This window comes from Rhinolophus ferrumequinum, chromosome 27 (genome assembly GCF_004115265.2).
Source record: "Rhinolophus ferrumequinum isolate MPI-CBG mRhiFer1 chromosome 27, mRhiFer1_v1.p, whole genome shotgun sequence".
NCBI lineage: Eukaryota > Metazoa > Chordata > Mammalia > Chiroptera > Rhinolophidae > Rhinolophus > Rhinolophus ferrumequinum.
The window spans coordinates 2,666,170-2,692,955 of NC_046310.1; the positions used below are offsets into that span (position 1 = coordinate 2,666,170).

The window sequence follows — 26,786 nt, forward strand, 5'->3', positions numbered from 1 at the left end:
AGCACACCTCCCACCCTCGCTGCTGCCTCAACACCCTGCTGCAGAAACCCTGAGTGTCTCCGTGTCGCCTACATTCTCCCACAGACGATCAACAGGGTGACATTCCAGAGAGAAGATGCGGGCAGAAAAGCACCTTGAAAAATTAAGTAAGAACAAGAGAGAAGAGTGAAAAGATGTACCATTTTATCTATCGTCAATTCCTTAGAATACCAATGATGGAGTGGACAAAAGGACCTGAATCACTCCATCTGATAAGCAGGGAGCAGCAAACGTTTTCCGTAAGGCACCAGAGAGATGTTTTAAGCTTCCCTGGCCATACAATCTCTGTCACAGCTACTCAACTGCGGTGGCAAAGCACCACAGACGATATATACAGGAAGAGGAGTGGCTGTGTTTCAATAACACGTTCTTTACAAAAACAGGCAGTGGCCACATTTGGCCCATAGGCCATAGCCTACCACCCCCTTGATCTGAAGTACTGTTTGGCCCATTTTGGCACAGTGAAAATCTGAGACCTGAGAAACACTGGCCCTTGTTATCTATAAAACCCTCTCTTCTAAACTCGGAGCTTGCCTGTTTCCACTATATACTCCTGGTTTTTCCAATGAAATTAATAAAATGAATCAATCAGATAAAACAGAATACAGGCCTATTAAACGTATACCAAAGTAAGGCTGAACTGTTCTGTGGCTCTCCTGGCTACCTTAAAAATTTAGGTGTTTCCTACATACTAAATCCTGGTGGACTCATTACTTACACTTATGTTATTCCCTCCTCACCACAAAACGCACACAAATACACCCTCTTCCACCAAAACGTCCACCAATGAAATTATACACAATGAAACATGCCCCAGACATCAAACAGCACAAGAACCACTATCTGAAATTCTATGGATCTCAACATCGCAACACGAGTTAAGTACAAACTGGAGGGAGGGCACCCAGTCAGTCTAGCAACAAAAATAACCCGAAAAACCACAGAAAAGGCAGCTGCCACCGGGATGGAAAGCAAAGCAGAGGCTCAAGCACACGTCCAGTACTGGGGAGACAATACGGGGGTCCCGAGAGCGTCAAGCAGCGGGGTCTGTCTGGGTGGACACGCTGCGTGATCACACACACCTGAATAGACCAGCCTGCACGTGATCATGGCAAAAGGTGATATACCCAGCAGAAAAAACTGTATTTTAATTCTAGCTGTTCATTAAACAGCATCCTCAATAAATATGCATTTTGTTAAAGCTTAAGTCATCTAAAAGCATTAGAGAAAAATACTAGCAGAAAAACTCCACTACTCTGACAGTCGGGTTGGCTTGCTTGTCAATTTGTGAGAAAACAGGGCATATTTTTAGGAAGATGGAAGTATGTTGACATTTCCAGGCCTCGCTAAGAGTCTGTTATACTTGTTGCAACTTGTTGTGAAAACTGGCCACATGTTCCCAGATGACTACCCCAAAATGGACTAAATTACAGATTGTCATAGTTGATTTTGATGGCAACTCTGATAGTATTGGGGGATTGGTGGCATGGCAGGGGGAGACGAATCTCTGGATATTTTTTATACATCGGCAGGAAAAAGAAACTTAATGGTAAAGCAACATTTTCATCGAACATTTTTATCCGTTTCATTTGTTTCAAGTATAATACAAACAACTTGGGAAATAATAGGACTAAAAGTATAGGAAAGAGTTATTCATAGTGTTTGGAATGGTTCATTTTAAATGTCAAGTTGGCTGGGTCATGGGGTGCCCAGATATTTGGGTAAAGGTCATTTCTGAGTGTCTGTGGGTGTTTCCGGATGAGTCCGGATGAGCTTAGCACTTGAATGGACAGAGTTCAGCAGTCAGCCTTCCCAATGTGGGTGGGCGTCCCCCAGTCCTTAGAGGGCCTGGACAAAACAAAAAGGTGGACGGAGAAAAATCCACTCTCTGCTGTCCAATTGCTGAGCTGCAACGCGGGCTTTCTCCTGCCCTGGACTGGACTCACAACACTGTTCCTCCTGGTTCTTGAGCCTCTGGCCTCAGAGTGTAACTCCAGCACCCCCCAACTTTCTTGGGTGTCCAGCTTGCAGATGGTAGACCTGGGGACTCCCACGCCTCCACAAGCATGTCAGCCAGCTGCTTCAAACAAATGTCTGTGTGTGTGCATGTGTGTGTGTGTGTGTCTTACTGGTTCTGTATTTGTCAGGGTTGACTAATACAGTGTTGGATTCTTAAATTAACACTGGTTTCTACAGCATACAAATCAAATAATTAAATATAAAATAATAATTCCCCCTTTTTTTAATCATCGAAACCTGAAGTTAAGTTTAACTTTTAAATCAGCTAGAATATAAATTCTGTCTTCATTCTAACAAGTTCTTAAAATTGATTAAATGCTGTTGAACTGAGGAGTTACATTTTATAATTTTTTAAAGTTTATCATCCAAGCTTAGTGGCTATTCTAAGTATAATACTAAAAATACTGCAGCCCCAGAAGGAATGAACCAAATAATTTTAACTTGTTGGTCCCAAAAGAGTAAATATTTTGAAACATTAAATTTGCCTTCATCTTAAAAGCCCTTAACTTTAATCTGAATGTTTAAAGAGAACTGTAAGTGGGTCGTGAGATATTCGTTCCCAGCCTAGAAATCTATATACAAATTGTTCCCTGGAAAGAATGTTCAACTGAAAGTTACAAAAACTCAAAGGAGGATTAATAATGGAAAGTCTGACCCCGCATCAGCCCGACTGCTGTGACCTCCTCCTCAGCAGTATCCTAACGGCTGTTCATTCTACTTAAGAGCACGAACCTTACATCTCTTTAAAAGATGCAAATACCTGTTTTTTCTTTAAACTGTGCTTTAAATATAATCAAATTATAAGATGTAGTAATCAGGGACTTACTACATAATTAACCAAAAATAACAAAAGGACATTTTTTTTAACTTTCTTCCTATATGGCATTAACACCCATAAAAATCTTAATTCAGACTTACATTCAAAATGTGTAATAAGCCACATATGAACTGAACTAAATTTTAACAGTGATGTATTTCCTAAGCATACTGTTAACTTAGGATTTGGAAAGAAGCCTCAAGAGAGTAATAATTTTACTGAAATATCTACTGGTCTACAAACATTATTCATCATCTATTAATCATTATTTTCTCCTCACTCAAGCACACGTAGTTCAGGATAAGAAAAAGAAAACATGGAGCCGACAGACACGGGTCCAAGATCTGGTTCCACCACTGACACACAGGACCTGCCACGCGTCCTATGGTACCCTCTCTCGGCATCAGTTTCATTTCTGTGCGAAACGGAGATGACGACACCTCCTGACTTACTTCAGGGTGGTCAAGATGACTCAATGACATAATTATGAAAGCACTTTATTAAATCTGAACACACAACTCAAATGTGAGCTATTGCTATACTATTACGTGTGTGAGTTGAAAAATATCCATTCTTATAATATTTTAGGCATTTTACATTAGTAATAATAATGCCTGGGGGGCCCCAAATGTCCCCGTGTGACCTCATCGAGAGAACCTCGCCACCATTAACCATCCTCAGACCTTAAGCACTCTCTATAGCTGGTGATCAAGACGACACAGTGTAACTTCAGTACAACTGGTGCACAAAGTGGCACTTAGTCATAAAGCCATAAACTCGTATAAAGAACTCTGATGCCTAAGAGAAATGTCATACACATGCATTTACAATGTATTTACCATTTGTGAAAACTGCCCAATGAATAAAGTCAAAACCTTGCATACTGCTAGAACTAGTGTATTGTGAATAAACAATGAATACTAAGCACCAATATATTTCTTAAAAACTAAAGTCTGCCATGTGGGCATCTCCTTATAACCATTTTAAAGACACTCGTTGTTAACTGGGCATCAAATTGCTAAATGGTCCAGATACCACCAATTCACACAATGTCCGAGGAAGTCCTACATGGCCACCTGTGATGTCCTGTAGGAGAAAACAGAATGGAGGAAAGGAAAACAGTTGTTTGCACATTTTCTTCACATGATTTTGAACCACTCTAGAGTTCTCAATGCGATGAGACCGTTCAAAATGCTTCCTGGAATCACATATGCTGTTTGTCCTGTTACCATTGTGTCCTCAATGCTTCTATCACAATAGGCACATAGGAAGCACTCAAATATTTGCTGAATGGATGACAAAATAAAGCCTACCTAATCCTGCTTGGTCTTACTGAACTTCAGAAACAGTGGTTTAAAACTAACTATAAATGCTAATGTAGAGCAAAAAAAGCACCAGTACTTGAACCTTGGTTCCACCAACCGACTAGCACAGACAGGTGTTTGGAGCACCATGAACGATCAGAGTTTATTTACTGTAAGTCAGAAGTACTTCAGAGTATCATGTTTATAAGGCTAGCAGCGTAGGAATCAATTCACTGGAATTAAATGAACCATCCTGACGGAGCTTCCACTGTATCATTCTTCTGTCTAAAAGGTTCTAATTGTCCTCCACTGTCATTAGGACCAAGCCCAGATTCCTTAGCCTGGAATCTCAGGCCCCTATTCATCCCACAGAAATGTACTGAATTCCTTCCTTGAAGCAGGCAGGTCAAAGCAGAAAAAGATGAACAAATGTACCCTCCACAACAGTGCTCATAGCCTCTTAGTGAGGAGGTATTCCAAAGCTTCTGCCAGAGGCACCAACAACCAAAGGAAAGTCAGGAGAAGTCTCCAGTGGCAGGCAGCTATTCCACGCGGCCTCTGAACACTGCTTCTCACACAGGGAGGGGGTCACAGAGTTAGTTCCTCGGTTTACAAACACCACTTTGGCAGCTATCAGGAGAATGAATCAGACCCGCACGGCCCACTAGCTTTGCCAAGCTGGCCCGTTTCTGAGCTTTGGAAATCCTAATTTCACGTACCGTGGTGGCTTCCCCTCAAAGCCCAGCACAGATCCCTTGGCTCCTGTGGGACATTCATGGAGCCCATTCAAACCAGGAGACCTCCCCCGCTTTGAAGCTCCGGCAGTCGCCCATGCTGTGGCATGTGGTGACGCGGGTCACTCTGGAGGCTCTAAGGGCTCTGCTCACATGGTCAGTTCGGCTGACACCATCAGCCGAATTAGGAAGTCCTGCATGGAAAGGCCCGAGAACATTCCTCTGATGCTCCCATCAGATCCAGCACAGGCCTTTTTCCACAGTTCGCCTTCACGAGGTATTAATACAATGAACGACTGGACGTTATCGCTGGGTTCTATTTTATTATTATAATGGCAGCAAGAACAGCAACCAGGAAACTAAGCTCACGTCTTACTTCATGATCATAATCTTAGGCTGTAAAAGAAAGCAGGCATACTCTCCAATCAATCCATCAATCTCTCTCTCTCTCTCTCTCTCTCTCTCTCTCTCTCTCTCACACACACACACACACACACACACACACACACACATGCACACACACACAATTAATTCACATCCATTGTCTCTCTCCAATTCAAAGCCTAAGAGATTAAAACGACCTTGTCCACTTAGAAGCAGAGGCCAAATAAACCTACGTATTTAACATATGATTAGACAAAAGAATGGTGAAGCCATTAACGTACGTCCTAGACACCTCGCTAACTACACGCAGACCATCAGATTATGCGCACCTCTCATTCCCCCGGGATTTACCATTTCACGTCCAAAATGTTTATTATAGTCAACTATGTAGAAGTGATTATTCTGACACCCTGCCACTGACTTCTCCCCATTGCCTATCTTTTGATTATTTCACTCCTTTGTTTCCATCAAACAGAGGTGAAACTAAGGAATATCTACCCATACTTGGTTTGTTAATATGGCAAACATATAAAGACATAGTTTAAAATTACACTTTTTATCTTTTTTTTTTTAAACAAAACTCAATGTCCTAACAAATGCTATTTCATTATTTGACAAAGTTTAATGAGGTCTCTACTGCAATTCAAGCACTTACCCTTCCGCATTTCATTTTTTAGGAATTGGTTTGCTTGGTGCCGTTAAGTGCTAAGGTTCGGTTTGCAGATTCATCCCCCATCCAGGTGGGATTTCTCAAATAATCACTTCTTCCACATGACGCTGACAAATTCTAAGCCATACAACCCTACATGCTTTGAACTTTTTTGTTGTTGTTGCTATTTACTTCTTGGGTAATCTTATCACTGTTATTGAGGAGATTCGCACAAACACAAATTATATTGGGGAAAAGCACTGGAGTACGACAGAGGATACAAGTCTTAACCCACTTTACCAAGAACATTCTTTGTAACATCTGACTGACCTCTCTGAGCCTCAGTTACATCAAATACCAAATTTGAGTACAGGATGACGTGATCTCCAAAGTCCACTTGATTCTAATTTGTTCTGAAATAAATAAATAAGGCATGCTGTGTAAATTCAGAGTTTACTGACATTTTGATTCAAGTGGAGCAGCTCCGAACAAGGGACGGTGGGTGCTAGAGATTAGTTACCACCCCAGAACGGAGCTTCAAGAGTAGTGATGCCTTGTGAAGTCTTAAGACATCTCTTTAAGACAGTCTTCACGGAAGAGAGCAAGCACTACTACAAAACTGTCAATGACCAACCAAGTCTTTGAAACCTAACACGCCAAGAAGGAAAAGGCTTTCATTCGCTTAGAATGACATGCCAAGTATACAGTGGCCTGCACAAAAAAACTAAGTTAACGTTTCTGGGTTTGTTGTTTCCCAGACTATTTGATAGCACGACGCTCTAACATTCCAATTTATAATTCTTTATCTCATCAAAGAATTTATCTCAACCATTCATTATGGGAAGTTTTTCAAGTTCATGGGAAAACTATATAAAATAGGTGATCTTCTCCGTTTCTTAACTTATCCCCTTTTAACCGTTCCCACACAGATATTTCTCTTATTTATTTAAGAAAATAAATCATTTTATGAATGCATATTTAGAGCATCATTTCATGAAGTGTTTTATACAGTTTTTCCTATTATAAAGCAACATTGAAAAACGTGTGAGCTATAAGCCCATTACTTATTCACACTTTTATTTTTAGTAAATGACTACATGAACATTAATTTATTTAATAAGCCTGAAAATTTGTTTTCTCAAAGAAAAAATTATATGTCCTATATATTGAAAATTCTCCATGTGGGTTCTCATTGTCATTCTTCAATTCAATAAGTGAAAGTCACACATCACTTGACTATCCTCCTAAAAGATTATGATAATTACAGGGTAATAATTATTAGCAAGAAAATCTATACCCAAAGTGTGTGTGGGGGGGGAATGTGTTAAGAAACAATAAAAAAGATGAATTCTAACCCTAGCTCTGTCACCGTCCAGCAAATGTAAGCTCAGGAAATCCACTGGCTTTCTCAATGCCTTTCCTGTACCATCTGTCAAGTGAGGAAAAGCCTGCCCGTTCCACAAGCAAACTGTTACAAAGAAAAGAAACCTCATTCCAACCTCTTTTGTCATATTTTCATATAGCTATACAGTTAAAACAACAGGTTTCAGTGTTCATTCAGAATAAATTAGAATAACAAAATGTTAGCAACATAAATACTGGTTTTTAATTATGACAAGTGCATTACTAATTTTCTCTCTGTAATACAAAGGCTTTTAAATATTAGTAAAACTTCATGCCTAATTTTTAACTGAAAACCCAAAAGAAAAGGGAGAAAAGATCTACAGGTTGCCCTATTGCCATGATTTTTAGGGTTTCCAAATTCTATGTCATATGAGAGCTTCCACCAAAATGACTACCAACATGCTTTACTGACATCTTCAAGTTTCCACAGGTATCTTCTCAAAACATCACAGTGGAGTGAGTGGGAAATAATTTCCCAGATTACAGATGAGAAAACTCAAGACAAGTTATATGACTTATCCAAAATTACACAGGAGAAAAGAATAGAACTCAGGTTTCCTGGCTCCTACAAATCAGTGTTAAGCCCAGTCTACTTTGTATGTGTTTACTGACAGTCTTTCAGTCTTTCAGTCTCTCTCTCTCTCTCTCCCTCGCCAAACCCTGTGTAACTGTAGCCTCTTCCTGGAAATTGAAGGATTGCAGAAATCTGCATATGAACAAAATTTTCTCAAGCTCTGTCAAGCCACAGTTCAAGGCTATGTTTTCATGGGCTGTAAGGGAGTCCTCAAGACCACAGACAAATTGTGTTTAGCTCAAAACCCAACTGCATCCTAGAGTTCTGAGCCAGCCTCAGGTCCCAAAATCCTGGTTTTCCCACATGAACACTTCTGCCATTGTAGGAGTCCTCCTTATGCATCTTGCTTTACCAAGGATAATACTTCTGGCCAGGATAATCCTTTTTTTCCAATTTTATTGAGATATAACTGACACACCTCACTGTATGAGGTTAAGGCACACAGCATGATGGTTTGATTTACATCTATTGTGCATGATTATAATAGTCCAATTGACATCCATCAGCTCACATAGATACCACAAAAAGAAGAAAACAGAAGAGAGAAAAAAATTCTCCGTGTGAGGAGAACACTTCAGATTTACTCTCTTCACCATTTCCCGGATATCGCACGGCCACGTTACCTACACTCACTGGTGGCCCAGTCCACTCCCACCGGCAGTAGTTCTCTTGTAACTGGAAGTTTCTACCTTCTGACCATCTTCCTCCAATTCCCCCTCCCCCACCTTCCCCTTCAGGTAACCACAGGCCTGATCTGTTTTTCTGTAAGTTTGGTTTTTGGGTTTTCGTAGATTTCCACATGTGAGTGAGATCATACAGTATTTGTCTTTCTCTGTCTGACTTATTTCACTGAACAGAAACACCCTCAAGCTTCATCCTTGTTGTCACAAATAGAAATTGAAACCACAATGAGATATCATCTCACACCTGTCAGAATGACCACCACCAAAAAGACAACAAGTGTTGGGGAGGATGTGGAGAAATGAGAAGCCTTGTGCACTGTTTGTGGGAATGTAACGTGGTGCAGGCTCTATGGAAAACAGTATGGAGTTCCTCAAAAATTAAAAATAGAACTACCTTATGATCCAGCAAGCCCACTTCTGGACATAGAGGTCTGACAATTAAGTTCGTGAACTTGTTGCAACGATGTTGCTAACTTCTTTTGATATCACAGGGATTATCCAGTGTGCATTTGTACCAACTGGACAGCTAACCAAGTTTACTCTTTGGAAGTGCTGTAAAGGCTGCGTGAAAAAGTTAAATGACCTGAACTTTTCGCCAACAATTCACGGCTCTTGCATCATGACAATGCACCAGCTCACACAGCACTGTCCATGAGGGAGGTTTTAGCCCATAAACAAATAACTGTATTGGAACACCCTCCATACTCACCTGATCTGGCCCCCAGTGACTTCGTTCTTTACCTGAAGATAAAGGAAATATTGAAAAGAAGACATTTTGATAACATTCACGACATCAAGGGTAATATGATGACAGCTCTGATGGCCATTCCAGAAAAAGAGTTCCAAAATTGCTTTGAAGGGTAGACTAGGCGCTGGAGTCGGTGTATAGCTTCCCAAGGGGAATACTTTGAAGGCGACTGAGTGATATTCAGCAATGAGTTATACAGAACTTTTTCTAGGATGAGTTCATGAACTTAATTGTCAGACCTTGTACATCCAAAGGAAATGAAAACACCAACTCAAAAAGATATCTACACCCCATGTTCACAGCAGCATTATTTACAATAGCCAACACATGGAAACAACCTAAGTGTCTACTGATGGACAAATGGATAAAAAAGTGTGGTACCTGCATACAGTGGAATATTATCCAGCCATAAAAAATCAGGACAATCCTTATTTACAATAGTATTTATAATACCCCTTCACTGTTCAAGATCTTTAAAAATTCCATGTCAATGAACTGTTAGACCAAATTTAAATTCATCTTAAGAATTCAAAGCTTGCTGGATAAATGAATAACGCAAACATGAAGGCCTACCCTGAAGAGTACCTATTTCAGTTCTAAAAAATCATGTGTTTTAAATTTAATATATATATATATATATATATACACACACACAGAAAAAAATCATTTTTTTCTAAAATCCATTTTAATCTAAAAATTACAGAAGGATAGGCTTCCAAATAATGTTTTCATTTAACAAACAGCTATAGAATGCCTAAAATGCAAAGCCTTGTATCAGAATGGCTGACCAAAAACTATACAAAATCAACTCATTAAAATATAGCCAGTAGGAAGAAATAAAGACAAATTTCTATGGAATTCCAATAAATTATGATATTGACTATATTCCATATCAAATGATATTCCCAATTTTCTAGGAGGTTTTTTTATTTTAAAAAGAGAGGTAGGTATTAAATGATATCCAATGTTTTCCTGCTCTACTAAGCTTACCATACAAGTTTTCTTACTGAACCAAATGAGGTCAAGAACTGTGTAACTAGATCTTTTCTATTAAACTATCTTTACATGCTTAGATAAACCTTCCTTGGTCGTGATTAAGGACTATTTGTTCCATTAGTCTTAACTTGATGACAGATTTGTGCACCAATATTCGTGTTTTCCAAACTCTGCTCTTTAAAACAGCAGAATCCCATAAGTTGTTAATTGGTATTCCATGAACGAGACAGACAGACAGACAGACAGACGGAGGGGGGGAGGTCCATGGTCACATGACCCTACAAAAGTGGGGCGAGACTCCCCAGGGATCCTCATCCGCTCAAGGGCACTGGATCTTGGAGACTCTGGTATCTATTGAACACAGCTTGGCCAATATTTGATCTCGATGTTCTCCTCTGGTCCCATTTTCAGTATTAAGAATATACTAACTCAAGAGCAGGAACTAGAAGATTCTCATTCATTTAATTTTAAAAAGTAAAAATTTTAAAACCAGGCTAGAAGTCTGTTGTCACAGCAATTCCTGTAACTCAGTTCTTCCACAGTTGTTGGTCTATTAGTTATTCCACCTTTAGTCAATTTAAAAACTGTTCTTTATCTTATTTAGTGCTTTTCTTCATTAAATTCTACTTTGGAATTTATATTGTCACTCTTCTATCTTTTCTGTTGTGTTTTCCTTATAAATCTTGGCCTACCTTTTTATTTCTAACCTTTCTAGGTTTATTTGTTCTAAGCATATCTTTTGAAAGTAGCACATAGTTTCGGATTATTTTTTAGACTGAGTCAGTCTATAAAAGAGAAATTTAATACACTGTGAATTGTTGTATTGGTACTTGTCTTTCATAGTCTTGTTTTTCATTTCTTTGCTGTTTATTTTTTTCATCTCTTGCCATATGGACCATGTTTACATATTTTAATGTTGCCCAGCTATTTAGAAAACAAATATATATCCTGTTTTACATCCTACTAAAGGTGACTTCCAAGATTATTTAAGTCCTCCAGTTTCTGGCTGATTATCAAAGGAAAAATGAAATCCATCTTATGATCCGCAATCCGGTTCAGGTCAACCAAGGATGCAGCACGTCATGACTCTTTCCCCAACACCCACCCCGAAGTCTGAGGTTGCAGGTTCTATAATGAGAGCCCATCTTTCTAAGTTATTTCTGTCATTCTGCACTATTTCCAATCTGGTATTACTGTTTAGTCTTGCTTCTACATTTAGTTTGTTTCAAGGCTTATTCCCAGTGCTTTTGTACAAAGCTATCCCTTTCCCAAACTCTTAATTTTGACTTTTTTCCTATAGTACCCCTTCAAGTAATTGTCCAAAGGGCACGCATGCGATAGATTTTCTCTAACCCTTGAAAATCTAAATATATCATTCCATTTTCATCACACATGAATGATAGTTTGGCTATATATACCATTTTTTTAGCCACAACCCTCTGTTTCGTTCTTTGCAGACCTCTGAAGTAAATGTTCCTTTACTTCTGATATTTTATGATACTAAAGAGAACACTTTGATCACTTCCAATTGCTTGGGTGAAGATACTAGTTCCAGTGACTTACTTTTTATCAATTATTGGTTAAGAGCTTTGTATGCATTTACTACTACTTAATCTAGTACCTGCTTGAAAGAAGTCAAGCCAGTAATGTGAATCACCACTTGAAAGGGCACAATAAGGAAACATTTGACCTGATTTTTTCATTTCCACACAAAATACATCTTTTGCTCTATGATCTATAAGCAATGCTGTTGATTTTCGTGCTCAGGTTTCGCTGAATGGCTGCTGCCTTGGTTATGTAAACCGATAATCATGCATTTTCACCAGGCACGCGTCTACCACACGCATGGGTGATTTCCGGACCAGAAGTCACCTAGTAGCTCCAGAATCTATCTGATTTCCACCACTGCTGGACCTCTCTGAGAGCCAATCCACAAACGTCTAAAATCTCGAACACCCTTTCCAGGGAATGGCATGGCCACGCGTCATCCCACTGCGTTCGTAGGTCACACCCGTCCCTTTTCCTCCCTCACCTCCACAGAAGTCCCCACCTCCTATGAATTCGACCTGCCAATCATCTCCTTACTTATCCCAGACCCTCACGATTCTTGCTACTATTCTAAGCTATTAGCTGTGATCCTTACTTTGACAATTTAATTCCTCCTCTGTACACCACCATAAAGATCTGTCTAAAATACAAATCTAATTATGGCATACTCCTCCTTAAAACCCTCGAGTGAATGAAACGGTTTTCTGAGCCTCGCTCCTCACTTGCCAGCACTTCCCCCTTATAAATCCTATACTGTGACCTTAATGAATCATTTGCATTCCCTCCAAATGCCAGGCTACTTCATGCCAGGCTCTGACACAGGTAGTGCCATCCTACTGAAATACCCTTCCCAGCTAATCTGCTGGGAAACCTTGCTTCATACTCAGGTCGTCGTCTGTAAAATACCCTTTAAATATTGGTCTTGTGTGTTTTAATGAATTGGTTCCCTCTCCATCTGAGGGCCTAACCGTTAACTACACTAACCACCACTCCTATGGGCAGAATCTGTTTCATCCTCATTTGTTTTTACCTCCAGTGCATGCTAAGGTCCAATAAATACTTGTTGAATTTAGAAAACGAGAAGTTATAAAGAACATCGGTTCATCCATCTGGTCGTAGTTGACATTCACACGAGCGTTGACTTCTGAATGAGTCAAGACAAGCTACCCTCTGCGCCTCAGCTTTCTCCCCTCCAAGGGGAAGCCTGCAATGAGCACACAATCTGTGATAACAGAGCGAGGTCCAAATCCTTATCTCCGAGTAACAAATACAGGGAGCTTCCTACTGTAAACAAACGGCTGGAGAATCAAGTATTAACACTCCTCAAAGTATTAAGTGGTACATGGATGCAACATTACCCCTTCTGTTTATCTTTACAGAAGAATTTACCCATGAAGATGTAAAAGATGAGTGATCCCTATTCAGCCCTTTCAAAGTCTGTCCAATAAGCTATTGATTGACTTTCTATTTTTTTAGGTTAACTGTGGGCCAAGGATGCTGTGACAACACAATAAATGTCCCTTATGTGTCTGCCATGTCATTCAGTTACTCACATAACAAAAACTAAAGCCTGGGAAAAGCATGATTACTAAGCCAACCACTCAGCTGTAACACTAGAAAGATCATGGCAAACAAACTAGAACCATCCGAGCAAGGCAGACATACATCAAGTGCTAAGACACACAGCTTGGACCCATCTTCCAAACCCGGTTATAAAACATTCCACTGACCTCACAGTACTGACTAATTCATAGTAGTGAATGCTCTCGTAACAAAGCTGAGAAGACCCTATGGAATACAGGCAAGTACATGGAAATGCTTTCATTAGTATGAATTATTTATTGTGAGGTCATGTGTTGAACAGCCTTTGGTCTGTAACAAGTGCTCACTGACAAAAAAATCATCAGAAAAACATTTCTCATTTAAATAAAATAAAGGAAAAAATTAACAGGGTTTTTCTGAATTAGCACACGATTTTACATGTTACTCTTATTAGAAAAGCTTCTTAATGCTGTTTATTCGTTTGTTTTGCACACCTGCTCTATTATAGACACTGATCTATGCACTAATTATTCCTGAACTCCCCAAATCCTCTTTTCTTTACATAACAGTTTACAGTAAACCATGAAGCGGTTTAAAAAGATTTCCTATCAATTCCTTATCTTGCTGTTCCTAAGCAGTCAGCAGGGAAACGGAGGCCCAGCACAGTGGTGACGGACTCCCACCCAGTCCTCCGGCGCCCAGCCTTCCGGTGAGCTTTGCACTGGCCCCCCCAACACTCTGGAGACCCGTGTTAGTGGGAACAGCAGAGTCCACTGGGTGAATGGTGAGGTTAGGAGGACCTAATCAACGCTTAACAAAGCACATCTATGAGTCACCTTCCTGCTGTTACTACTTCTGCCTTCTCCCTCCTTCTGCCCACTCCCTTCCCTCAGAAAAAGAAAGAGGAATAATAACCGATCTCTGGTTTGGCTTGATCTCCTTCCCACTGTGCAGAGACTTCCAGTGCAAATTAAAATTAAGAGAAACTTAAGAAAGGAGGGAAAAAGCAAGTATGTAAAGCCAGCGACTCATAGTTACCCCAAAAAGGGCCTAGCTTTTAATAAAAAGATTTTTCAGTGCACTTACTTACAAGGTAAATCATGGTTGTATTTAATTTTTTTAAATTTACCTCTGAGAAACTAAATTCAATTGCTGTTATATTCTTGACATCACAGAACTGGGCTAGTCCTTGGATCTTTGCATAGATTATGCAAAGTTCACCAAGGCAGCTGCTAAGCAAACTTTCTCACCAAACCCCGCCAAATTATTTCAACCCGACTCACCACTTTGCCACCCCTCTCGAGTTTTTTTGCACATAGACCAAAAAACCACGCCAAGCTGTGTGCAGGTATCTTTTAACACATACAGACATATACGGTATACTGCAAACAAATGTGCGTTCTCTGGCACACTTCCCATGTGAACCCACAATTTTATGGAGACACTAAAAGAACAAGGATTATTGTTTTAAATTAACAGCAGGAATGACAAACATAATGTCACATGCTGATGACACTGCCTAGAACTTTACATGCGAGACTTAAAAGGATTCCCAAAAAGTTGAGAATCTAGTTAATAGTGACTATAGTCTCACGGTCACTAAAACAGAAGGATATAATTGATGATTCTGGTAATTTTAAACTATAGTATCACTGAAGTCTGGATTTTCTTCATTCATCACAAGATTAAGATAAATCCAAGTTTATCTTAATCCATTTTTTAACAAATCTACCTGAGGTCCCCTTTATAATAATCTCGATTCTATTTTGATGCTGGTTCCTGATCTGCCATTAACTAAGAAACAAATGAAGAGATGTCAAAGTACTACAGCTTTTATTGTTATTAAAATCAAAATTGAAAAACGTCAAGGTCCAAGGAACTCTTCCCAGTTATCTCACAGGAGAAGAGCAGGTCAGTCTTCTCAGCACAGTCTTCAAGGCCTTCGAAATGCAATCTCTGGTACCTTTCCAGGTTCATTTCCCATATGCTTCTTCATTAATTCATGAATATACATTTTATCTTTGGTCCATTTGGCACAGGCCCTTTACAAGTACTTTAATTGTTTTAAAAGAAAATTATTGACATTGGGATTCTTCTTTTAAACATCCAAAAATGAAAACATACAAAATAAAATGTATCTATTTTGAAGTGGAACAGCCTTTCTCTATGTCAGCATTTAATGGCCACAAACGATAAATCTTCCATCAATTCACAATTAGTCATTGTTAAGGGAACAATTTCAAGGATTAAGCTAGTCATTTCCTTTTGTAACTCAGTGTGATGTTTTCTTCATGAAGGGATTAGAACATCAAAATGGAATTAATTTGGCAAATGGATAGTGAGCATCTTCTATGGGCAAAGAAAGCGAGACCACTTGACTGAACTAGGGACTAGGAATGCGCCAGCCTCTCAGGAAGGAAAATATAAGGGATAGTCAGCGAACAGTTTCATAAATCGGCTTCAAATCAATTTAATCAGACTGCTCATCCTGTTTTCACCTCATGTCCCAACCAAGAACTCAGCCCTCTGTTCCTGTTGCCCAAGCCTCGAATTTACACCTAATCACCAAACTTGTCTTGACTCCACCTCCTCCCCATTCCCAAGTTCACGTGTGGTGTACCCCGGGCATACCCGTCGCCCCCCCACTCTAAGATCTTTCAGAACGTAAGATTCAGGCATCAGCTACCAACCGCAGACTCTCAGACTGGATCTCTGAATGTCAGACCTTCACCTGTGTCACATGCACGACCTCCCTCACAGCACGTCCTTCCCACGGGCCTTGCAGAGACCTGCACCTGGCACGCATCCTAGACTCGCCTGAAACCCATTGCTCAACTGTCCTGGACATTCTCTCACTGCTGAGATCTGCCCAGACCTCCTGCCGCGTCGCGTCGCTGGGATGCGGTCATGTGCCATTCCCTGAATGGCCAGTTCTGACAAGAATGGACTCATAGGAAACACCAAGATGTACAGGACATGATTCACACCTTCCAGAAGCTTATATTCCAGGAAGGAAGCTGAGACAAGCACAGCTACAGGAAGGGTAAGTACTAATGGCCTGAAGAAGCCAAGGAAAGACCTCTTACATTTTCTGTATAACATCTAAGCAGAGCCTTGAAGAATGGAGACCATGTCCATACACTGAGGTTGAAGAGTTGAAGTGCAGAAAACAGATATTAAAAGCAGTCAGAAAAGTATAAAAACAGGGAAGCCAGGAAGGGAACAGCATTTACCAAAAACTGGTAAGTGGTCAGAGGTGACTGAACTATAGGGGAGTATAAAGCATGACTCTAGGAAGGCAGGTCGGGATCCGCTGAAAGCAAAGGGGCCAGAGCAGAGCCACGAGCAACGGTGAGCCAGGCAATACGGTCTGGGTTTGGTCATTCCTGTGCTTCCCATATTCTGCGATTCATAAAAACTGAAATATTTTAAAAGATTAAGCTACGTCTTATTTAGATGATTTCTTTACTGCCCTTCAGCTACCTACCTCAATCCCCAAATTTCTCTTTCTTTAACCTGTGAATTGGTGGGATCCAGTAGGACAGTGAGGAGAATAACAAAGGAACAAATGGAAAAAGAAGGAATGTAAAGTGAATACATTGATTCACAGAACCATTCATCTTACAGCTGCTGGAGATCTCCAGAGATCAAATGGTCTGTCCCTCTGCTTTCAGGCAAATATGCCTTCCAAGTTCAGAGAAGCTGACCTTGACGTGAAACTAACTTTAACCTCAAATGCTGTGCAATCAGCTGGATCGTCCTTTGAAGGGTGTATGCAAATACCCAACAAAGTTCACAAGGAAGAAAATGGGCATTCGTGTCCTACGAGGGAAACACTGAAATTCAGAGGATGGTGTCCCAAGAAGCCAACAAAAAGCCCAGGAATGGCCACACTGCCCTGTCAGGGACCACACACCGGACAGGGTCCCAGCGTTTCCTAACTCACATCCTCTGTCCACCATGTCATTCCTGGAACCACTCGTCACACTAGCAATGCTCCCTTCTGGGCCGGACACACACAACTCTTCCACTGAGTTCCATGGAATTAATTAATTAATTTAGCTCAGATCCCGTGGTTGGCATTTGAAAGATACAAAAATGAACCTGGACTTCATCCAGGACTTCAAAATCTCCTTTGTCAAGTGCCTCTTCTTACTAAAAAAAAAAAAAAAGTGGGGGTAGGAATGGTTAAACAACAAGAGCCTGGAGTGATGGATAAACTCCAAATTAAGAAAAAGGTTAATTTAAAAAAGAAATCATGGTAGAAAGTAGTTTTGAAACGAGCAGGTAGGCTTCTGGGAATAGAGAGTGGAACTTAGATGCAAAGGCCAGCATCTAAGGAGGGCAGTCAGGGCGGACCTGAGCACCAGCACCTGTTATCAGTGGAAAGCAGACAGTCATGGAAAAAGGAACCGGTTACTCACCATGATGGTCTTGAACACGGTCCACATGGCCAGATACACAGGATGGAAAAGCTGGATGCAGCCAGGCCCGGGAGCCGACAGAGCAGCCGGGAGAACTCAGGCAAGGGGATTGCAAGCCATCGAGGGAAGGGGAGTGGTGAGTTTTCACATTCAGCTGAGAGAAACACTGCAGAAAAGCCAAAAATGCAACATACGTGGCACACTAACGAGACTGCTGGGTGAGGAGTGACACTTAGAGGGGCTATTTTCTTTCACTTGTTCTAGTGGGACGTTCTCTTTGGTTATTACTCAGTCGTTATTTATAAAATACTTATACTTCTTTATCTAATTTCTTTTAATGGACTTGTAACAGTGATTTCAAGAACACCTAGCCAGCATCTGAGCTGACACATGGTTGCAAATGCTGAGAGAGGCTGATTCTCAGGCCTCAACTACTCCTAAGCACCAATGATGGCAGCCGTAGGAGTGGATTCTCTTTACAAATAAATCAGTAATTTTTAAAATTAAAAAATGTATGTTTAAAAGACCCTGTGACATTTCCCGAGGTGGCCTGAGAGACGTCTGTATTAGAATCACCCGTATTACTCATTTCAAAGGCAGGTTCCCATCACAGACCAGTCGCTTCCCAAATCTGTGTCTAAAAACCATCGGGGGTGCTTGCTTTGAAGTACCAGTGCTCATACCTTCAAGTCAGAATCTGACACAGGCTTTCTGAGGACTGGAGTTTGAGAAACTCCACAGCAGGACAGATGCTGTGAAAACACAGCCTCTCTGGTGAAGGCAAAAAGGTCATCACATAGTCTTGAACAGCCACACAAATCTGTGGACATTATTGTCAACGTACAAGTAGATATAAGTATGTCAAGGAATCACGAAATAAGTCCTTCAGGGTTCGTGCCATTCATTTCTAATCATTCCTCTTTGCAAGGTATGATTTTCACAAACAGAGGGGCATGGCTACAGAGGCAGAGGAAACAGAGCCAACTGAGATATCTGCATCACTGAGAGAAGAAATCAGAGGGAGAAATTGCTCAGTGGGGGCGCCGAACATTTCAGGCACATACACAGGAAGTAACGGGGGCACGTAAGTTATTTTCAACATACCAGAGTGACACACCGCAATGAAAGCTGGCTCTTATGGACCACGGTGTGCAACATAATGGCACATGTAGTACCTGTGAAATCCTGCCCAGACCACCCTGTGACCACGCATGACTTTCTGGCCTCTACTATCCTATCTCCCACCGCCCTCCCTCCTAGGAGAACCTCCATGACGGTAATTTCTGCTCCTTCCCTGATCTTGTTTCATAGTGAGGAGGCAGCAACACACTGGAACGACCCTCCCTTTCGAGGCAACAGGAAGGCTTCACCCCTGCACAATCGGGCACTCAAGTGTCATATTTGCCAACTTGAATCCCGGCCCTGGCACGGAAGCAGGAGGTACAGTGCCATCCATCACTCTACTAGCAGGGCTGAGCTGAGCGTGTACCATGAACAGACAAGGTCTGCTGCTTCCTGGGCAGTGAGACAAAAACACGGCGCCTGCTCGCAAGAACGTTACAGGTGGCACGCCAGGCAATGCTGACTGTTTCGGAATCCAGGGGAACGCGGGTTAGCAAGTTTACTTCCTGGGTTTCTGCTGATTCGCACAAAAAAATGAAAAGGCCAGTTCAGAGTTTCTTTCCAATTCTGAAAGTATCTGATTTAGTGAATCATGCACTTAAGGCCTCCGAAGGGACACCACCAGCTAATGGTGAAGGGAAAAGTTGACTTTGGAACAGCTGTTCTGTGGTAGCAACAGCAGACCCACTGCGATGACATGTGCACAGGGTCACTTGGGCGCCTTTCTCTCTTAGGTACAATCTCTGCACAGCTTTAAAATGTTCTGTTCGGAACAAAAAGATCAGAAATCCCAAAATCGGTGGCATGGTAAAGATCTGAAAGGAAAAGCAGAGATTTGCTTGTGAAGTTTTAAGTGGAAGAGTGACCAGAGGTAAATATGAGGTCATTAGATGGTCCTAATCCAGAATGACTGATGTCCTCCTAAGAGGAGGAGAGACACAGACAGACACACGGCAAGAACAGCGTGTGACAGAGGCAGAGATGAGAGTGAGAAGGAACCTCAAGGGCCATGGCCAACCCCAGAAGCTAAGAGAAAGGCACGGAACACATTCTCCCTAGAACTTTCACGGTTGGCCTGTGGACACTTGATTTCTGATTTCTGACCTTCGAGAACTGTGAGAGATTATGTTCCTGTTGCTGTAAGACCCCCACTTTGCAGTCATGTGTTGGAGCAGCGCTAGGAGAGTAACACAGGCATTACAAGCCAGGGTCCAGAGCACTCAGGGCATGGCTGTGGGGTCCCCCACACGGCATCTTCCTATGGCTGTGTCCTGACCAGGGCGGTGGCTGCGCAGTTGGGGCAGGAGGCTTTCTGATCAGGGACCGAAGAGGCAGCTCTCCTTCTGTGGCCTGGCACTGGGAAACTGCAGGAAGCCCACACTCCCTGCCAACCACACTGAAACGTTATTTTTAGATGGTGGAAATGTTTTTAAAATGTCAGTTTTCACCAAATACCTCACCTGTCCCCATACTATTTTAAGTGCATTCTAATACCAAAGACTGTGAAAAAAACAAATGAAGTGAATTTGTAGGTTGAGAAATTGAGAATACATGAATTTCTTTCCGTAAAATCATTCTATCAGTAAGCATCATTCTTGCATATCTTTCAATTTACCTGTGTTTGTTGAATAACAAGCCATGCCTAAAAATAATCTGTGAAATAAAGAAATACTATTTGCCTAATGTAAATTATCTATTGTACAGTTCTGGGTGTCTTTATGACAGTATGCAAACATATCACATTATTTTACTACAGTGTCCAGCAGTTAGATATAAAGGGCAATGGAAGATTTGCAATTTCTCACATTTTAGAAGTACAACAAGTTTTCATTAAACATATTTATTCAATTTTCCCAAACATAATAGAGGATATGTGCCTTTGTTATGGTTACAACCACAACAAAAATTAGAACAATTTGCCATGTAAACATGAGTATATAAGGAAATATTTTAAATAATAAAAAGCCAGAATTACAGCATACTAGAAAGAATATTTTAATTTTGCATTTTGGAATCCATATTTAAGACTCTTTTTGCAACTCCGATGTTTTCTTGTCCAAAATATAGCCCCCCAAGCCTCTGTGGGTTTCCCTACCTGAGGAACTAAGGATTACTGCCTCTGCCTGCAATGCCCCAAAAGGAAAAACACTAACTCAAATGTGGAAACGATTACATTTGCATATGGAAATCTCAGCAAAGGGGAAGCAGAGAACTCAAGTGGCTGTAGACCTTGGTAGGAGCCTGTCAGACAAAGCTGGATAGAGCAGAGTGGCCAAAGGGGCCAGTCATCAGAACGGGGATGCATTTCCCACGCTAAAGGTCCTAAGAACAGAGAAAATAGGTGGACAGAAATTCACAATTACTGAGGCCTACTGCCATACTTTTAGAAAGATTGTTTTCATTTACTCCTCAAAGCAATCTTACTGGAGCTGAGACAACCATGGTCTGAACAAGTGAAGTAACTCCAGCACAGTCACGAACAGGAGACAAACCTGGGGCTTAGTCTTCCCACACCATGGTAAACAGAAAATGGTAATACTGGAGCTGCAGGGGCAGCTGAAGAGAAGATGGTTTGTATGCCTGCCCTGACTGGAGGCCCTCCCCATAAACACAGGCCCTTTGTAGTATTTTTTTTAACTGGAAAAAAAAGTCTTTTATAAAACACTAAGTCAATTTTTCTGAAAAAGAAAAGAAATCTTGCCCACCCTCTTGCTCACGCCAGAAATTCCCTCTAAACCTAACAAAGGCCGTCACTGCAGTTGGCTTAAAATGAAAACTACTAAAGAAACACACCAAAACGCGCTCCTATTAAAGTGTCATCATCAGTCAATCAGCAAAGATAAATGACTGACATCAGACTCCATGTTGTTTCAGTAAGGAGGAAGCTGGAGAGAGGACAGGTGTGGGATCCCCCAGTGGGAAACCCTCAAAATCTACAAAAGGGCAAATCTAAGAGGTTTATGTATTTATGAAGTCTATGAGATGAAACACAAAATTTGGGAATGACTAACTGGGCATTATTCTGAGGGGATCAGGAAAGACCAGAGGACTGTAACAGGGTCTAAAGACCAAAACAGGCTATCAAACACTGATGTGGAAAATCCTCATTAACCCAAACATCAATGGCCTAGGATCATATTTAGATTTTTGGTATTATCTCCTAGAGCAGGGGTGGGCCCCCAGCCTGTGTGTATAAATAAAGTTTCGTTGGAACACAGCCACACCCACCTGTTGGATGGAGAGTGGGGAATGGCTACAGTGGCAGCAGCTCTGGCAGAGACCAGTGGCTCACAAGGCCCGAAGTATTAATATTTTCCTACAAGACCCTTTACAAAGAAGCGTGCAAACCCCTTTTCTATACAAAAGCAACCAGGAATGAAAAAGTCGCCCTTACCTACTAACTTGTCCTGATTATCAACTGAAGACCAATGGCAAGATCTATTTCCATTAAATAACAGAAAACATATATTTCTAAATTTTATAGACCAATTAAATAAGTTCCATTCATATACACTGTTCTAATTAACTCTTTATATAGCTATTACAAAATAGCTCATTGTATAAGCTCACTATAAAAAATATGTATAGTGTGACAGAGCTGTTACTTTGACAAAGGTTGAAAAAAGAAGTTATCTTGCTAAAAAAAAATTAAGGAGTGCTTTATCACCACCTGTCCTTCTCGTTTCCACTGCTCACTAAAAACCATGAAATATATTTTCTAAGTGTTTTTCATTAGACCAACAAAATATTTTGTGAAGATATGTAATACCCTGGGATAATCAAACTATTAATCACCAAAAAAAGGAATCAGTAGTTTAGAAGTTTTATAACCCTGGAGTGAATGGTTCTACATTAGTTTTATGTATGTTTGAAGATTCTCAACTGCCATTATATCCTGCAAATAAATATACTTGATTACAATTATATAATGTTATTCACCCATATACCCCTATAAAAATGAGGAAGGAATTAAATTGAAATATTCAAAATCATGAAAGAATGTTTCTTAAAACATTTCTTATGTTTCTTAAAAACATTTCTTGCTATATATTTACAGAAATGCTGATAAAGTCATTGCTGAGAAAGTAATTCAGAGCAAACTAATCATACATGTCATTTCCGAGACACCCTCAAGTATTACACTAAGTTTGCCACCATGTTTTATATATAATGTACTAAAATACCTACCCACGTTAACTCTTGAGCAAATACTTGAAAGGACAAATATTTTCATTGTAATGAAACCAGGAATGTGGACCAGTGATGCTTTGTGCCGCTGAAGCTACACTGTACATTTTTAAAATACCAAAACCTATTTTTAAAACAATAAAGTAAGCAAAACCTGAAAGGAAATTTGGAACTTATTTATCTAATTAAGCAACCTCTTTTCCAAAACGCATTAGATAATCACTATTCTCTCAGTCCAGATGCCCTCAGTGGTGGCTACATTAGTAATACTAGAGACACATTTTAAAACATAAGATCTGCTTCCTAGGAAAATAGTGTTTGGTTCTAGATACCCTGTAAAAGTCTCTAATGCTACTTCAGGCCACATACCTAAGTGGAAAAAAAAAAAAAAAGAATCTACATTTCTGTAAATGCACAGTAGCTGAAAAGAACACAAATGTTTGCAGTAAATCAGAGCCCAAAACTGTCGATTACAACACCAGAAGATGACGGGAGGGGCGTAGGTTAAATACTTCCTGTGCACAAAACTATAACTGCACTTCTGGTCATTTGAAACATTCACTGATTTTTACTACTCGGGTATGTTAATCAGACTGGCCTCGAGTCTCCGCTCCTCCACTGGTATGAAGCCATCATACCAGACGTGCTTTCCTCATTCTCGGAGTAAGTGCTGTTTTACTGGGCCGGAGAAAAGCTCTTGAGATTGTCCCACCAGCAAAATGTGCAAGTGGGAAAGGGAATGGAGGGTGCCACAGAAATGATCAAAATAATTATACCTGAATTCTGATCATAAAATGAATTTGTCAAGTTACCGTCTTTATAAGCTGACAAAGATTTTTAACTGCGGAAAGATTCCCAAGTCACTGTGAACACGCTTAACGATTTAGATTCTGACATTTCTTGGTTTCCGTTTTCAGATCATTTCGCAAAATCCCGATCAGTTACAGAGGTGGTATTCAGTTTGCTGACCAACTTCGTTTCTTGTCGACTATAAAGTTTCAGTTGCAGTCGTGAGTCGAAGGTGCAGCTTAACTATGAAAGGAGACAAGCACGAGGGGTGAGAGGAAACTGGAGCCTCCTCCACCGCCCGCAGACATGCCTCCAGCAGGAGCTCTCTCGGCCTCCCGGAGGGGCTCGGAAGTACCGCCTCCCAAGCGGGAACCGCACTACCCTAGCCGCTCATTGGCTGCGGAGGCTGTCAGTGCTGCGAGGGCGGGGCCTCCCCGGTGGAGCGGAAATCTCATGCCAGCACCTCTCGGGTCCCCCGCTTCCCCAGCCCGCGAGAAAACAACCTGCCTCCACAGAGGGGCTTCGCCCTTTTATTTCACCGGCTCTTCTCCCACCTACAGTTTCTGTCCCTTTGACGCCTCCCAGAGGCAAACGTTTTTAAGCTCCATCTCCTCTCCCCCACCCCGCGAACTCCCATCCCAGGAGGCAAACAGAGGATGCTGCGGTCTTAGGGGGAAGCCAGCTGTGGGCTGGATCTCCCCGAGGGCTGCGGAAGACTACTTCCTCGGAAAATGAAATGACTCTACGTTTTACGTCAACCGTCTTAAGTGCTATCACCAAGTGTTATGACCCAAACTCCGGCGCGTCCATTCAGCAAGAGTTGCCACATGGTGAGCGAGCGGCATGTCTCCTTCACTGAGTCACCGAGTTCAGTGCTGGTCCGGTCGCCCCCGAAGTACCCTAAAAACCCTCTGAGCGGAAGTGCTCTGCCACTCTTCGGCCGATCCTGCAGCCGCCCAAGCTCCTGTTCTGAACAGACGTACTGCACACACGTTCTGTACTTGATTCTGTAATGCAACCTGACAAGGCACGCAGCTGTCGCCTGCGGGGCGTGTGCACACTTTGGGAAACTCACAATTCCTCGGAAGAGGCCCTCGAAACACTGGTTCTCATTACGAGGAGTACGCCATGCCTGCCAGCTAGGGGCATCTGACTGTTCAGCGGCATCCTTCAGATCACCAGTCTCACAGGAGGAAAATCATTTCGTGCCTGTAACACGTGTCTGAATTCCAGTTCCGTCACCAGAACTGCTCAAGGATGGGAGCTTATCTTACTGTGACATAAGCGCGCGTTTAGTCTTGACCCCTAACGAGGACGACGGCTCTGCGAGAACACGATTCATCAGTTGGATGCATCGTGTCCCAGGCCTCCAGTGCACAAGGGAAGAGGCAACGGGAGTCCTTGAGACCTGGATGCAGCGTCCTCTACGTCGTGCTCATCTCCTGACACTGCCCCGGGGCAACGTGGCCCCCTATTTTCTCCTTTTTCCTCTGGGCTACCCTCCGTCTCTCTAGCTTCGGCCTCAGTTTTCGGTTTTTCTTTTCCACGGCCACCATCACTACCAGTGTTCGCCTTGCACTCCCTCTCTCTGACGTTTCCTGAACCTGTCGGAGTCCCACTAAAGCTCGTTCTCCAACAGGCTGGTCATCCTCCCGGTACTTCTCCAGCCACTGGACACTTGCCCACCACCCACTCTCTCCCACTGAACTTTTCCTCTTCCAAGTCTGGCGGCCGACAGCTGGGCCTAACCAATCCGTGAGCAATAAATAACCCGCGCGGCCAATGAGCATCCGCCGAGCGGCGGGAGGCGGGACTTCACCCAAGTTCCTCGGGTCCTGAAACCCAAGACCTGTTGCAGCCAGCGCCGTGGCCGCGGAGTTTCTTGGTTACCGTGGCCGGCGCCGCCAGAGCCGGTGCCAGGCGTGAAGCTCCCGCCACTGCCCAAGACCAGGGCCGGAGCGTCGGGCTCCAGCGCGGCGAGCCCCGCCCCACCTCCCCGGCCGCGGGACCCGGAGGCCGCCCGCGCGATCCCGACGCATCCCCACCCCCGCCCGGCTCCCGCAGGATCACCGCTCGGCCCGGCGCCGCGACCCCGCAGCGACTCACCGGGAAGTTGGAAGTTGTCAGTTCTCCTGCCCGCGAGGGGCCCGGGGCAGGCGGGCGGCCGGGCCAGGAATCGCCGCTGAAAGGCCCGCTGGGCCTGGGGCTCTGGCTTGCGAGGCCCGGAGCCGATCGCCAACCTCGCGCCGCGCCGCCCCCGCGGACGGTGCAGGCGCGGCCACCCACCCTGCGCACGGCGAGGGCGCGTCCCGAGTGCGAGGCTAGCGGCGGCCCATCCTCCCGAGGCTCCCGCTCCTCCTCTCGCGGACGCGGCTGTCAGGAGTGTAAACATCCCGGCATCCCCGAGGAGAGGGCGGGGCGGCCGCCGGCCACGCCTCCGCGCCGCCGGCCACGCCCACCTCACCGCCCCCGAGCCTTGCGCGGCGGTCCAGCAGCTGCGGCAGGCAGACACCTCGGTGGTCCCAGGTGATGTCCGCGCGGCTCCCTGCGGAGCGGTGGGACCCTCGCTGGGGCCGAAACTCCCGGCACGTAGCTTCCTGCTATCCGGCCTAGCATCGCGGGGCGCTTCGTTCTGGCCCCCCCAGCCCTATTCCCCTCCTTCGGGCCGACTTCCCTCGGAGACGGGGGTCGGCCGCCTTTGGAGAACTTGCTTTTTGTTCCCTTATATTTCAATACCCGCACTTGCAAGCGGTACGCCGAATTGGTGACGTCTCCATTCTTCTCTTCCTAGGTGGTAAACCACCTCGGCTCTGAGCGAACCT

At 42.8% G+C, this 26,786-nt stretch overlaps 1 protein-coding gene across 2 annotated transcripts in view; it reads right to left on the bottom strand.

Annotated features, from left to right (window-relative positions):
• Nucleotides 1–26,351, bottom strand: part of NEK7 (NIMA related kinase 7) — a 106,220-nt gene extending 79,869 nt beyond the window's left edge. Inside the window, exons 1-2 of one of the 2 annotated variants that reach the window (XM_033099615.1) lie at nucleotides 26,071–26,351; nucleotides 17,866–18,031 (exon numbers count right to left, since the gene is read on the bottom strand). In XM_033099615.1, the coding sequence (XP_032955506.1) occupies nucleotides 17,866–17,892 (27 nt within the window). In that variant the 5' untranslated portion in view covers nucleotides 17,893–18,031; nucleotides 26,071–26,351. The remainder of the gene's footprint in view (nucleotides 1–17,865; nucleotides 18,032–26,070) is intronic. The other variant, XM_033099616.1, reaches the window with a different exon arrangement.
• Nucleotides 26,352–26,786: the final 435 nt, after the last annotated feature.